This window comes from Agrilus planipennis, unplaced genomic scaffold, assembly GCF_000699045.2.
Source record: "Agrilus planipennis isolate EAB-ADULT unplaced genomic scaffold, Apla_2.0 scaffold38, whole genome shotgun sequence".
NCBI lineage: Eukaryota > Metazoa > Arthropoda > Insecta > Coleoptera > Buprestidae > Agrilus > Agrilus planipennis.
The window spans coordinates 673,200-688,180 of NW_020438882.1; the positions used below are offsets into that span (position 1 = coordinate 673,200).

General features: G+C 31.2%; 3 protein-coding genes across 3 annotated transcripts in view; 2 read left to right on the forward strand and 1 right to left on the reverse strand.

The window, feature by feature from the left end:
• Positions 1-2,283, forward strand: part of LOC108745207 (CAD protein) — a 28,138-nt gene extending 25,855 nt beyond the window's left edge. The window contains exons 10-11 of the mRNA XM_018481332.2: positions 34-417; positions 2,018-2,283. Of these exons, the coding sequence (XP_018336834.1) occupies positions 34-417; positions 2,018-2,215 (582 nt within the window). The 3' untranslated portion in view covers positions 2,216-2,283. The remainder of the gene's footprint in view (positions 1-33; positions 418-2,017) is intronic.
• Positions 2,284-3,090: 807 nt separating this feature from the next.
• Positions 3,091-10,053, reverse strand: LOC108745255. Its single transcript, XM_018481399.2, has 3 exons — positions 9,447-10,053; positions 4,383-4,524; positions 3,091-3,437 (listed from the first exon to the last, which is right to left on the reverse strand). The coding sequence occupies exons 1-3, from the start codon at positions 9,496-9,498 to the stop codon at positions 3,278-3,280; spliced, it is 354 nt and encodes a 117-aa protein (XP_018336901.1). The 5' UTR covers positions 9,499-10,053; the 3' UTR covers positions 3,091-3,277.
• A 2,552-nt stretch (positions 10,054-12,605) lies between these two features.
• LOC108745254 lies at positions 12,606-14,832 on the forward strand. The gene is made up of 2 exons (XM_018481398.2): positions 12,606-13,257; positions 13,574-14,832. The coding sequence occupies exons 1-2, from the start codon at positions 12,916-12,918 to the stop codon at positions 13,943-13,945; spliced, it is 714 nt and encodes a 237-aa protein (XP_018336900.1). The 5' UTR covers positions 12,606-12,915; the 3' UTR covers positions 13,946-14,832.
• Positions 14,833-14,981: the final 149 nt, after the last annotated feature.

Below are 14,981 nucleotides of genomic sequence, written 5' to 3' on the forward strand. Positions count from 1 at the left end.
GAAGCATTAGTAAATTATTGCTTATAATTCTAGAAAGCTTCTCAACATTGTCGAAAAGCTCTGATAAACGCGGGAGATGGAACAGGAGAGCATCCAACGCAGGCCTTGTTAGATGTATTTTCTATTCGGGAAGAAATCGGCACCGTCAACGGGTTGACTATAACTTTAGTGGGAGATTTAAAAAATGGCAGAACAACTCATTCTCTGGCACGACTTTTGACGTTGTACAATGTGCAAATTAAATACGTCAGCCCTCCTAATCTGAAGATGCCCCAGCAAGTTGTCGAGTTTGTTGCTTCCAGAGGAATTCCACAAGAAGAAGCCGGTAGTTTAGAACAAGTTTTACCAGAAACTGACGTCTTATACATGACAAGAATTCAAAGGGAACGATTCGCATCAGAGAAAGAGTACGAAGAAGTAAGTAATCCTTTTTTATTATATCGTCTCGCGACTAACCAATTAAACTTTAAAATCTGGTAGCCTTATTAATACTTAACTGTAGATAATGATAGCAATTTTATCGAAAATAAATTGTAAGTAGGTACACAATAACAAAATGTGATTAAAAACCAACAGTGCGAAAAATAATCTAATTGCTTATTAATGGTATCTACTAAAAATAAATCCGACAATAAGATAAGTAAAGTATAGAAATTACTGTCTCACATTACTTAAAAGATTAATAAGGGTTTTTTTAGCAAAAAAATTTACTTCGCAGTAGCAATTACAAAAAAATGATTTATACTTTAGATCTAGATCAATAGGTTATTGGTGGACTTCCGGTATTAATAGAGAAAAATCCTCACATTACTTTAAAACAAAATATTAGAACTAATTCCTTTTACTTTCGTTTGTATAATTATTATTTGTTTTCGGACTTCCTAGTCTGGAAATAATTTCTGAAGACAACGACCAGAAATCCCTTTAACAAATGATAATTGTATTGAGGATACCAGGCGTGTAAGCTTACGCTTAAATTCGTTTGCAATATATTGCTGATTTATAAATAAATATGACCAAATTGTTAAATAATATGGAATAATTTTATCATTACCTGCTCCTTGGTAAAATTTTATCTTTAAAATACCTGCTCATTCGTCTACCTACTTAAAAATGTTTTCAAGTGTATCCGCGTGAATTTCCAAGTACACAAGTACAAAACAGAGATAATTCGAAAATACAAATAAAGGATACAATTAATTATTTTATTTTAAGTAATGGACACATTATCCGATCCTTTTTGACTATAATCAAAACAATTTTATTTTCTGTAATTTCTAATTTCAATAGGATCATCCTAAAACAATGTGGGGCATCTTTAGAAATTCTACACCGTTTTTTGATAATAACCAGAAGTAAAACAAAAGAAATCTTCTGGTTAAGATACTTACCTCAATAACAAATTACAACAAACAATAAAATAATTGAAAACACTATTGTACATACGTATATGGTTATCATTTTTTAATGTTTGAAATCATCATAAAGTCGTCAGTCCTAAGACTGGTTGGACACGCACCTTCGCTCCTTCCTATCCTAAGCTAATATTTGCATTTCCTTAAAACTAGAACAACCCACATCCTTAACTATTTTCAAACAGTAATCTAATTTAGGTCTACCTCTACTCCTCTTAACTCCTGTTTCTGCCTCTAATATGTCTCTGACTAGACCTTCACGCCTGAGAAGGTGTCCTACCAGCCTATCTCGACTATTTTTTATTGACTTCCATAGAGTCCTCTGTTCTCCTATTCTTTCCAATACCTCTTCATTTCTAACCTTTTCTACCCACGATATCCACATCATCCGCCTATAACACCACATTTCGAACGCTTCTAACCTTTTCTTTTCGCCGCGCCCACTGGCCATGTTTCGCACCCGTACAACGCCGCGCTCCGAACATACACCTTTAACAATCTTTTTCGAATTTCTAAATTAATCGTTCGCGAGCATAGTGTTTAAAGTTTAATAAAACAATTACTGAGACAAAATCTTAATTAAATGACAATTTTCGTTTAAGGCTTGCGGTCATTTTGTTGTAACACCCCAAATAATGACCAGAGCCAAGAGGAGAATGGTGGTGCTTCATCCGTTGCCTAGAGTATTTGAAATTAGTCCTGAATTTGATACCGATCCCAGAGCTGCTTATTTCCGCCAAGCTGAAAGAGGAATGTACGTCAGGATGGCCCTCTTAGCTATGGTCCTAGGCAAATGCTGATATCGTTTTATCTCCTACAAATATCTATAGGTACCTATACTTTTGAAACAATAAACGATTGACCACAATTTCTATTTAGTTAAACTGAAGATCACACCATGTCCACTCAACAATACAATTTATTGGACTTTTTATTAAAATTGAGTCCCTATACTGGTGGATGCATATGAAAGGTAAGTTTTATAATTTGACATAGTTTTACCCTGAGTTAACCAGAAGTTTGTATAATTTTAAAATTTCCATAAAAAAAGTTATTTCCCATATTTCTGTTAATACTAAAAGTGTATTTTAAAGAAAACATGTCTGTTTTGCATTGTTAATAACACTAGTCAGCGTGGATTAGGAAACTAAGGTCATATACAAGGAGAACAGTCATTTTCGATGAATTATTCGAAGGTAAATTTGAATTTACTTCAAAATTATTAGAGCACATTGAAATTTGAAGGTCTTCTAATTTCAAAGTCAAATAAGCCAAATTAGCGTTACTTAGATATTGAGGTTAATATACTTCTTGATGTGCTAAAATAGTTCTAACACCAGAAACAAATGATACTATTGTTGTTTTCTTTACCTTTTATCATGATCTACTTAAGTTAAAACTATAGTTTTTGGATTTTAGTAGGTATATATTATCTAAAGGTGAAATAAAATCAGTTTTTTCTCCTTTTTACGTCATTTATAGGAAATTAAAAGAAAAAGGTAAATGAAGGAATATAATTATATTTATTTTCGTGTGATTTTTCAAAATAAAGACATTACATGAATTGTCTAGAACTTATAGACATCCAGTTGATTTGTGTGTTTAAATGCAAATAAAAGCTTTGTACAAAGTTTATAGATCAATGATTTTTCGTATTTATGGTAAATAAGAATAACACATTTAGAAACAATATATTTTCTACAATTCCATATTTTACTAAACATTACACCGCCTATATACAATAATGGAAAAAATACTAATTGCATGTATACAAAATTTAGGTACTACAATTCAGTCTTTTTCATTTACCTATTTTAAATAAATACATCTTTAAATTCTGTCAACTTTTAAAATTAAAACAGTTACGTTTCAATTACAGAGACATTCACTGGTGTCGAATTTTCAACGACAATTTTATTAGCAAAACCTTCTCTATCCTCTGAAACACCTCTTCCAAATTTTGGCAGTTTTAAAATCTTCTTTGATGTTAACTTTTTCATCAATTTGGTTTTCTCTTGTTTTCTGTAAAGGAAGATATCGTTATAAAACACTGTATTGTATCATTTCGTCTATCTAAGACTAAATAAGACTATCAGACAAAGTGACCTTGTAATTGGTGAAAGGAAAACGTTCAGCTTTTTGAAAGAATCCTGAGCTTTGGCATAAAATCGTAGTGTGTAGCTGTCAAATTAGTCGCGAAAGAAGTGTAAGTTTATTGAATTCGTGGTTAGAATTAGTTATTATAAACCGTGTCTTAATAGTGCATTTAATTAATGATTAGACATGATAAAAGTGTACAAAAGATTGAAGATTGTGTTTTATGTAGGTTTTCAAGGGAAGAAATGCTGAAAAAGGAGGTAAGTAGTTTTGTTCTTTATAGAATTTAATTAAATATATTATTATTCGGAATTTGAAAGTAATGGGTTTATTAATTGGAAATAAAGCAAAACTTTCGCATCATAGCTTTTTCAAAATAACTTGAAAATGATTCAAAATAAATCGTTTATAGGTACGTACTAAACGGAACTAATGGCAAAAATACGGCAACAAAAACTGTACCCATTTAATGTCCATCTCTATGATATGGAATAGGTTATGTCTCCAGGGAAAAAGGAACTTTTACCTACCATCCCTTAGCCTACCTTATATGCCTAACCTAATATAATTCGGGATAGATAGGGTAGGTTAAGTTATAGGGCGTAAAAGCTCTCCTCCTTTCCCTTCGGGTACTGTCCTACCTCTTCTCATAAATGAGGTTTCAAATATTTACGATCGGTTCCCATCAATGGCTGTCAAAATCACAGAGGTGACTTTTACAAAAAGGTTGTTTAAAACATCTTCTCACCGATATTTTCATGTAAATTTATCATATTTGGTCATTTATTTATGTAATTTCCACGAAAGAAAAGTTAAGTCATCGATAAAGAGTGTTCTAAAATAATTGAACAAAGGATAACCGCTACTTACTGTTGTCTACAATCTATAAAAACTGCAATCACAAAAAGAAGCCCTATTATGACTACAGCTGAAACAGCAATAACTATCACAGTAACAAGGTTTTTAGCAGTTATCTCCTCGGAAACTTCAACAATTTTCTCCAGAAAGTCATCTGAAACAGAAGAAATACTTTTCAAATGTTTATTATAAACCCATACATAATTTTTCACTCCTAATTAGTGTTATTATTTTTATAAAGGGCTTTTATCAAAACAAGAGTAGGTATAAAACATTATCGTCTTTATCTGGCTATTAGTTTTAGAAATAAAATGTAAAGTAAAACTAAAAGGATCATGATTATATACAGAAAATACATTAAAAATTAAACTGAAAATACCACTAAATTGTTACTTGAAAGTGAATAACTACACTCAAAATAATAAAAAAAGTCTGTCTTGCTAGATTCATTCCATCGATAGGGTGTAAAAAATTAACAAGAACAAAACACTACACACAACTTAAAACTAAAAACTAAACCAAGAGCACCCTCTAAACTCTATTTTTGTTAATACACATTTCTTTAGGACATTAACTTTCATTATTTCTCTATAATAAAATAAACCCCGCTTTTATTAAACAAAAATTCCGATTTATGGAAATTCATAGCTAAGTGGCGCCCCTAGCCTTATAAGCTAAGTGAGTCAAGTGTAATAAAATAAAAACTTAAATAGGCACCTTAGGTTGAATTTTGTGGTTTCTAAAGAACTTCACTTCTGTACTTGCGAACGGTTAATTTAGAAATTTGAAAAAAATTGTTAAAAATGTATGTCTGGTTCGCGGCGCTATACGGGTGCAAACTATGGTCAATGGGCGCGGCGGAAACGTTGAGAAATTTAGAAATGAGGAGGTAATAGAAAGAGAAGGAGAACAAATGTTAGAGGCCAATTAGAAATAGACGAGATAGGTTGACAGGACACCTTCTTAGGCATGAAGGGCTAATCAGAGGCATATTAGAAGCAGAAACAGGAGTTAAGAGGAGTAGAGAAACCTACATTAGATTACTATTCACAAATAGTTATGGATGTGGGATGCTCCAGTTTTAGGGAAATGCGAACATTAGCTCAGGATAGGAAAGAGAGAAGTTCGTGTCCAACCCGCCTTAGGACTGACGACTTTATGATGATAAAGAACTCTATTCACATTAGATCGGCCGAAGGGGGTACATATAAACAGGCAAAAATTTCAAATGAATTTTAATACATAATTAGATCTTTGATCTACCCGAATTTTTTTGGTTGCAAATATTTTCATCGTAAAAACAAGTACAAACAGGCACGGATAATTAATTCAAACCTGTGAAGCTCTTTTTTATATATCGTTATTGAATTAGTTTAAATAAACTGTAGTGTCCGTATTAACTATGCATAAATACTTCTTATTTAAAATTTTCACCTTAACGTAGGTACATAAGTAATATCCTAGAACAGGTACATTGCCCTCGTATAGGTACCTACTTGCGTTACATTTCAGTATTTTATAAGTTTTCTAATCGTTCAACCTTGTCCATAAGGTTGCTAAATGCTTTCAGAAATGTAATTTAGTCATATGACTGAATTCATTGCACAGTAAGTTCCGTAATACCGTATTTTATAATAATATCATTAATTTATTATACCGTGAAAGATATATCTGCAGTTGCACAATTACGTTACACTGAATCACTATACGATGTTCCTAGTTTATGTAGTTTAGCGCACTTAGCAGAATTATGATGCAGTGTTTATAAATCAAGTTCTATTTAGGAGCAATAATCAACTATTGGTTTGTACCATTTCTAATTTGACGTATAAAAAAGGTTAAACCAATTGAAATGGCATTTAATAATTATATTTACTTTTCTGCTAAAAATACTTTTCAATTATAAATTGGAATCCTAAATTATTTGTTTTAATTTTTTTAGTTTTAAAGCTCAAAAGGATTATTNTAAAGATTATAATTTCATTTATAATGTATTTTTGCACATTAAAACCAAACAAGAAATACATGCAACATCCATTACAACGATTTCACGTAACCGAATCATTTTTTTCAAAATTTCATCTTATTAATAATTAATTAGTATTTTTTAACATAATAAATACGTTTGTTCATTGTGGTTTGTTATACACAAAATCAGTATTAAATTTTAACTAATCGTTTTTGTTATAATAGTACAAAATTATCGATAAAACCGTTATGATTCGTAATCCACGTGAGTCTAGATAAGTCACGACTTTTTTTAGTTTATATTTCTAAATGTACAATCTAAAAATTGTTAATTTGGTAAGACATGATTAGCAGCAATAATACAGAAAGCAAGTCATTACAATGTAGAACTATTATTAGACCACTACATTGTTTAAAGTGTTATTTTATACTGGATGTTTATTATGAAAACACTTGGAGGAATTATTTCCTGGATTATTATAAGAATATTTTACCTTTTAATAATTTTTGAATTTTTACAAGAACAACTGAAAATGACTACCATACATGCATCCAATATCTAAACTACCCTTGTTCCAAAAAGTTTCGAACCTAGCGTAAGGGTAAGTTTTCATTATTGAAATACCGTTGAATAAGTCGATCACCTACAATTTCAACCAAAACATTCGAACTTCAAGTATAAGGTATCTGATTTATTTGAAATACTTGCATTTAAAATGCAAATACATAATAAAGAATACCTGTTTTTATTTTGCGTTTAAATACATTTTTGAGAAAAGCATTTTGTATTTTATTTAAAATACTTTTCCAAATGTATTTTGTGTTTGTAAAATGCAAAATACATTTTTGTCTTTAAAAGTTTTGCTAGTATCACCGATAAAACATCATATAAAATGGTGAATGAATGTTTCTCACATTGGCTATTGAAGGTATTAGAAGCTTAAAAAGTGACAAAAAGATATTCCATGAATGCCTTCTAATTCTTTAACTGAAGAAAGTCCAAAAAAATAAATACTATATATTCTATAGCTAACGTTCAGATACATATTTTCATATTATATTTTAAGGTTAAAAGAAACCAGGAGTTTCGTTGGACTGTTTCTCAAGTAAAGGCATTAAAAATGCATTTGTAATCAGTAATAAGTATCTAGGTGCTTGCCAAATTTTATTGTTGATAATTTCCATTTTACTAACCTTAACTTTTGTATAAAAGAAAATTAGGAAATACGTGACAGGCAACATTATTTGAATCATTATCAGTGTAAATATTTTTATCTGATAGTACATAAATGCAATAACCGTCATTAAACAAGTAAAAGAGGCATGTAAGCTACAACACAATGTTCTCATTTTGTACTCGAGGTGAATCTATTGCATTAAACAAAATTTAATTTTAAACCACTTGAAAGAGAAGGCTATTATTTTAAGTAATTCATTAATGTGGTACATTATTATCAACTTATTTTTTAAAAGCATTAGAGACTTAATCCAAATCCTTCAGCTGAAGCCAATATTTAGATTTACAATGTTTTTTACGTTAAGTACAAAATGAGAGATCAGGCTAGTGTTTATAATAAACTTCCTAGAATGAATTATACAAATAATGAGTACAATAAATTGCTTATCTGATGCTGACATAAATGTGATAAAATCAATAGCATCTGGTTATCTGATGTTTTTGTTACATACGCCTTATTATGTCTATTAAATTAATACCTGTAAATATAATGTAAAAATTATGTAACNTTATTTTTATAAACCTGGTTAAAAGTTAAAACATTAGTAACTATTTATACGTAGGCTGAAATGATTTGAAAATCCGCAAAATAAAATTAGATTTATGTTGTTAATAAATACTTTCTAAGTTAATAATTCTCATAGTTACGTTAACCTCAATAACACAGAAATGTAATAATTAGTGAATGTAATTTTATTATTCCTTACATCATAGATTTACTATGAAAGAAAGGAATGGACTTAATTAAAAAACGTAACAGCAGAACAATTTTCTTGCTTTTTCAGGTTCCTTATAATAATCACCTTTGTATATAATTAGGAATATTTGTTTTACTGTTGTAAAATAATAAAAGTAAATTAACGAATCGTGGAGAAACGCATGGCCCTGAGAATTCGATTTTATTTAAAACTTTTTCTTGTGTTGGTTACAATGTAAAACCACAACAAATATTTATAATTACGACAAATGCCAATTCGTTTTTAAATGACTTTTTCGTTTATCTTTAGTAGCACTTATAATTAGCAGAATAGATACTGTTACAGTAAATTTATCAGTGTGAGCAATACGACGCGTGACTAGAATATGTAAAATTTATTTCCTATAGAAAATTTTCATTTTCCATGAAAAATTGTAGTAAGTTATATTTACTCGAACTTCTGTTCCCTTGACATACATATTATTTTACATTATTTTCAAACTCTGTAACTGGAATATCGCTTTTTCTCTTACTTAAAATTCGAGTGCTGGCTATGCATTATAAAGTGTTTCTTTTATTCAATTTTCTATTAATTTTCTTGGGAAAAATTAGCTGAACTGATAAATAAGGTTTTAAAGTGGAACTTCCATCACCGTAACTTCAATATTACATTAAGGAAAACAGTAGAAAAATTGTTCTGTTACGATCAAGTGATTACGGTAGGAAAAGACAACACGAGCGAAGTTTGTAATTATATTATCCGACATTGTGATCTGAGATTGTATGGGTTAATTAGAGGTGCGCTTGACAACAATGATGTTCGTATAAGTGATGTCATCGAGACAAAAATTAGAAAGTTTCACGCCAAAACTTAATTTTTTCTCAACTTGAATTTTCTCTAACTGGAACGTAACGTTAAAAAAGCTTGATCGCAGCAAAAATATATTTCATTATTAGTTCAACTATTAAGAAGTAAAAAACACAACTTTGCAACTTACTCAAAATTGTGTCACAATTTTTCTTTTACCTATGCAGCATTGTTAACAGACCGGTTTATAAAAGTGAATAATCCTGTACTTTCTAAAAGCATAGGTATCTTATTGCAAGTGCTATCGCTTATATTAAAAAATCAAAACGGGCGTAAAAAAAAGTAAATAAAAATAAAATCACTTACCATTTTCTGTTAGTGAAAAATTAGTAGAACTATTTCTAGCCGTAACATCCATGCCTTCGACGTAGCAACTTTTATCACAAAATGCGAAAAAAATATCGACGCAGATTCCCGAACAATACGCAATTAAATTCAAATTATCTTTTTATGGACTTAATAACAATCCGATAAAAGTAAACGCTATTCAATTGTTACTGTATTAACTTAATCTCATGTCGGTTATTGGTAGGTAAATAGAATGTCACACATTAGCGGCAATTTTTCGACATTGCTGCAACAATATCGCGTTAGATTCTAATGAACATTAAAAACAGGTGGAATTTAAAAGTTATAATAGAGAAAGTAGGCTGCTTAAACAGTTTTGAAGCCGTAGTACATGACGACTTAACTTCAGTCTTGAGTATAATCGGTGAATAAATGGTCAGCTATTTTAGCAGAGGGGACAGCTGGTACGGCTGGTACCAACACTGCTGGTAGAGTGTGAACATATGTTATCTACATGTAATTACGTCGACGATAAGGAAACTATATTTTTAAAAATTATTTTTTGTTAAAACAAAGTTTCAAGCGTCGAATGGAGATACTAGTACAACTCCATTATTACTGATCACACTGAACTGTTCGACTTTTCGTCTCTTTTTAAACCTTTTTGTTATCGAGGAATGCTTATTAACTTATTAATTGTATGAGATAAGAGTAGTGTTTTTATTTCTGAAGTGAAACTGCTTTATCGGCTGTAAGAAGGAAATTTACTATGGTATAATACCGAGAAATGTAACGTCACGCGACACGCGAGACACGTGACGCCAGGTTAATAAAATAGAATATTTTGACTGATTCACAGTTTTTTAATATCTCTTATACCTTCTAATTCGATTAGAAAAATTAATCCTTACTTATTAATAATTAAATTTATTGAAAAAGGCAATATAAGAAAGCAAATATTTGCTCTTATAAAAATAATGAATTAATTAACAAAATAGAATGTAATATTAAAAAAAAGGGTGCATGTGTACAACTCTACTTGTTATCAAAAGTCATCATCTAGAAGAGTTTGACCTTACTAATGGCCCCTGGTTGTATTAGCAAGATAAACATAGGTAATGGCAATTTCCTTGCCAAGTACGTAGATGTACTCTGTATAGTATGTAGCACCTCTGGCGTTTACACTTATGTCTTTTATTTCCTGGCAGTAAAAACAAATGATTAATATTCTGCGGCTGCCACCGACCTAGGAAGATCTTGTTTAATCATAAGCGTAATTCAGACCTGTCGGTTTAATACGTCTGAGGTGAAATCAAATGAGATGCGGCGATACCTATCGGAAAACTGGTTTTAAATCCGGAGATAACTATTAAAATGTGATTTCTTTAATACGTACCGACATTAACTCACCATTATAAGGCCGTCAGTCCTGAGACTGGTTGGACACGCACCTCCACCCTTTCCTATCCTGAGCTAATCTTCGCTTTAAATTTCCCTAGAACTAGAACAACCCACATCCTTAACTATTTGCGAACAGTAATCTAATCTAGGTCTACCTCTACCCCTCCTGATTCCCGTTTCTGCCTCGATTGTCTCTGACTAGACCTTCATGCCTGAGAAGGTGTCCTACTAGCCCATGTCGCCTATTTTTTATTGATAGAGTTCTGTTCTCTGTTCTCCTATTATTTCTACTACCTCTTCATTTCCAACCTTCTCTATCCATGATATCCTCATCATTCGCCTATAACACCACATTTCGACCGCTTCTAACCTTTTCTTTTCTACTGCGCCCATTGTCCATGTTTCACACCCGTACAGCGCCGCACTCCAAACATACACCTTTAACAACATTTTTCGTATTTCTAAATTAACGGTTCGCGAACATAGAAGTGACTTCTTTTTATTGAAGGCGAGACGACTCTGCGTTATCTACTTTATATCCTTACTACTCCTTCCGTCCTGACTTATCTGACTTCCTAGATACCTAAAATCGGCCACTTATTTTTTAATTTATGACCTTACCTCGGCATTATGAATGTTGCCATGTGGCTTTCGGACAATCTGATAAATAACTTATTCACAGGGACTGGAAGATTTTGAACCTATTCGTAGAAATTGTGAGTCTGATTATTGAAAATTATGGTAAGGTCAAGTCAATTTAAGTTTTTTTATGATATGCTACTATACTTCATTATCATTTGCGCGCCCAACATATATATATATCAAAATGATGGCATAATCACCTCTCCAACATACTAAAAATTCAAAATAAGATCGGAAGTGTGACTGCTAAACTAAACATTTACCACTTGTTCTGCCCCATACATGACAAGCTATATAAATAATGCCCGGTCGACTTGATTATTGTTGCAGTTGTTATCACACTGTCATCTCGCATTGGGCATATTTCAAATTGCGCGGGCATTTTTTATAATGTCCTATAAATCACTTGGTCCATAACACCAATATAAAACAACCTTGCATACGAAATCCTGTAGCACAATGGTTACTAAATTACGTAAGTGTGAATGGACGAAATCAGAAGCTTAAAATTTTTGGGACTTTTGATAAGAATGATTTTCTAAAAATTTTGTTATAATCGACCGAAACACATTTTACGTTTCCTTTAATAATTAAGTGGAAAATATGTATAGACGTGTGTTTTTTCGTAAATTATCGAAAGTGTAAACTTAATAGGTAATTGGGACAGCTAAGTCACTCTCCTAAAAGGTACTTCCTTACACTGGTAAAAACTGATACTCTGACTTTCTCCTTTGGCGACAAAAATTTCTAAAGGGGGTGAAATTCTTAGAATCATTGCCGTTAAAATACATACACATTCAAAGCTGAGGGTTAGTTTGTTTAGCTTAAAAAACGTACTTCTTTTGCTTCAAAAAATGAAAGAGGAAAAAATTGGAATATTTGAAAATAAATATTAGTTAAATTTTACTTATTACTACATTTAGGAATTAAAAGTAATAATCATAAAAAAAGTAAAATACTGCCGAACAACGTATATAGCAGTTTATGCATCGCGTTAAGTAAAGTTATACAAGCCTTTATGCTTTAAGAAAAACTCTGAATCGAAATTGTTTTTCACACACATTAACAAATTAAGCTACTTTACTAGCAATATCGTTTGTTTATAATTACACAAATGTTTCTGTGGTTGCATGTCTTCAAGCAGTTTTTCCTTCATTTTCATCTTGTGTGAATTAGTGGTGTGTGTTTATCTGGTTGATTCAATCTTAAGATACAAAAAAAACATATAATTGTCACCTTGACGATATCATGCACCTAACAATATATTCATTGTATTTTTAACTGCGTGTGGCAAGTCTATTTCCTGTTATGTATTTCGAAGATCACTAATTAGGTGGGGTGGAAAATATTAGTTGCAATTTGTTTTTTTGTTATCTGTTCACTAGTTACTGTGCATCTATGCTCGTGGTACGTGTGTGTTTGCCTAAATCCTTAAAAAGGGAAAATGTCCTCTAAATTCGGTATGGAAAATAACTTATTATGCGAGTTAAACGAAGCTGCCAAAGTGAAACCGTTTTGTAACTTTGATGGTTTGGATAAAAATGTTAAATACCGTGTGAAGCAATTTAATCGAACGCAAACCAAATACGGCAGCAGAATTTTAATGGAATCGGACGATTTTCAAATATGCCTTCCAGTCAGGATGGATTCTGCGTTGGATGACCAAAATATAGAAGAATTTAACGCTCACGTTATAGTGTCGCCCACTTATATGATTTATTTGGGAAAGGAAGGATGGTCCAACACAATTAAATTTGAACCTGAGGATCAAACAGTGACTTATTCTGTGAGTAATGTGAAATCTGACAATCGACAGAAACTGAAAATTATTCTCAAATTTTATTAAATGAAAAAAGAAAACGAAACAGAATCTTACGTATTTTATTTGTTTTTTTTTGTGCATCCCGCTGCATGTTAACTAATATAAAACAAAAAAAATAAATGTAATGTGTAATAATTACGGTAATAAAATATGTTGGCGCCAAAATACTTCAACCATTCCCATGACTTGATTTTAAAAATCAATTTCAATCAGAATAAAAATAAACCCTCAGTGTACACTTATTGACGTTTACAACATTCTGTTTTGTAACTTTGAACAGATATTGAACGAAGTGAATGAAGCAGCAAGATACAAGCCGCTATACAATTTTGACAACATTAATCTGAACAGAAGATATATCGTGAAAAGGTTATCAAGAGTGGATGAAACTGAATTTGGGCCTGCACTGTTAATGGAATCTGAAGATTTTCGAATTTTTCTCCCCAAGAAAATGCTAATTCTAAACGACGAGCAGCTGAATAATGCAAACGCCCTAGCCAAAACAGCTTCGTTGTACATGGTGTTTTTGGGAAAATGCGGAAATGCTAACCTAATTCGCTTTGAACATGAAGACGATAATGAATTATTCTGGGGAAGGTACCAATATATTATAAAAACGCAAATGGCATATGAAAATAAGAGGGCTAATTAATAATGTTTATAAAATAATATTTTAATAAATCGTTTATTTATTGGTTGCATTTTTATTGCCTTTATTATATGTCAGATTTAATTTGATGCGATCTGTCTTATAATTTACATTTACGATTAGATACATATTACCAATACACATATACGTATGTATAAAAAAATTAATGATTCTATCTTTCATTAAACCTGACCATACTTGCTGACAAGTCGAAAATTACCGAAAGGATTTCTAATAAGCAAACTTTCGTACGAAACGTATTTTTGTGGTTAGATAACAGATTCCGCTGATTTTTAACAAATAACAAGTGTTAATGTTTTGTAGCAAGTCAGAGCGTGTTTATTCGATTACTGCTACTAGGTATTCAGTCGTGCTAGTGTTAGAATTGGTGTCTTAACGCCCAGTTGACAAAATGGCTTCCTGTAATGATGTGCTTATTTTAAAAGAATTGAATGAAGCTGCACAATATAAACCATTATACAATTTTTCACATATTGATATGAATACGCGTTACGTTGTTAAACATTTGGCGAGAGCCGAAACATTTTACGGTGAGAGAGTTCTAATGGAATCGGACAATTTTAGAATCTATCTTCCTGAAAGAATTGCCATACATGTCACTGACGAACAACTGGAAGAGTTTAACGATTTTGCCCGTTCGAAGCCAATTTATATGGTTTATTTGGGAAAATGTGGATGGTCAAATGTTATTACTTTCGAGGAAGGAGGAAAAGAAGAAAATCACCTCATAAGCAGAAAATTATTCTTTAAAAGATTTCAGAACCTATACAATTTGTCAGCAAATCCTCGAGAAGAATACTTCTAGTTTATTTTAACTACAATATGACCATGTAAATTATGAAGAGAATAAAAATTCCAATTAATTTTTATTGCTTTCATGTTTATCATATACTAAAAAAGCAACAAATTCTTAGAATATACAAAATGCTGAAAGTTTTTGGAAAAATAAATTTCTGTAAATAATTTTGATAAGGAATCAATTCAGAAATCTCAATCAGGGGTTGATGTAAATGACATC

Excerpts from the sequence above, each read along its gene's own strand:
- LOC108745255 (XM_018481399.2), bottom strand. The coding sequence starts at position 9,498 with ATGGATGTTACGGCTAGAAATAGTTCTACTAATTTTTCACTAACAGAA. Across the intron at positions 4,525-9,446 it reads TTTTTCACTAACAGAAAATG|ATGACTTTCTGGAGAAAATT; the intron begins GTAAGTGATTTT and ends CTTCTGTTTCAG. Across the intron at positions 3,438-4,382 it reads TTTATAGATTGTAGACAACA|AAAACAAGAGAAAACCAAAT; the intron begins GTAAGTAGCGGT and ends CTTCCTTTACAG.
- LOC108745254 (XM_018481398.2), top strand. The coding sequence starts at position 12,916 with ATGTCCTCTAAATTCGGTATGGAAAATAACTTATTATGCGAGTTAAAC. Across the intron at positions 13,258-13,573 it reads ATCAAACAGTGACTTATTCT|ATATTGAACGAAGTGAATGA; the intron begins GTGAGTAATGTG and ends AACTTTGAACAG.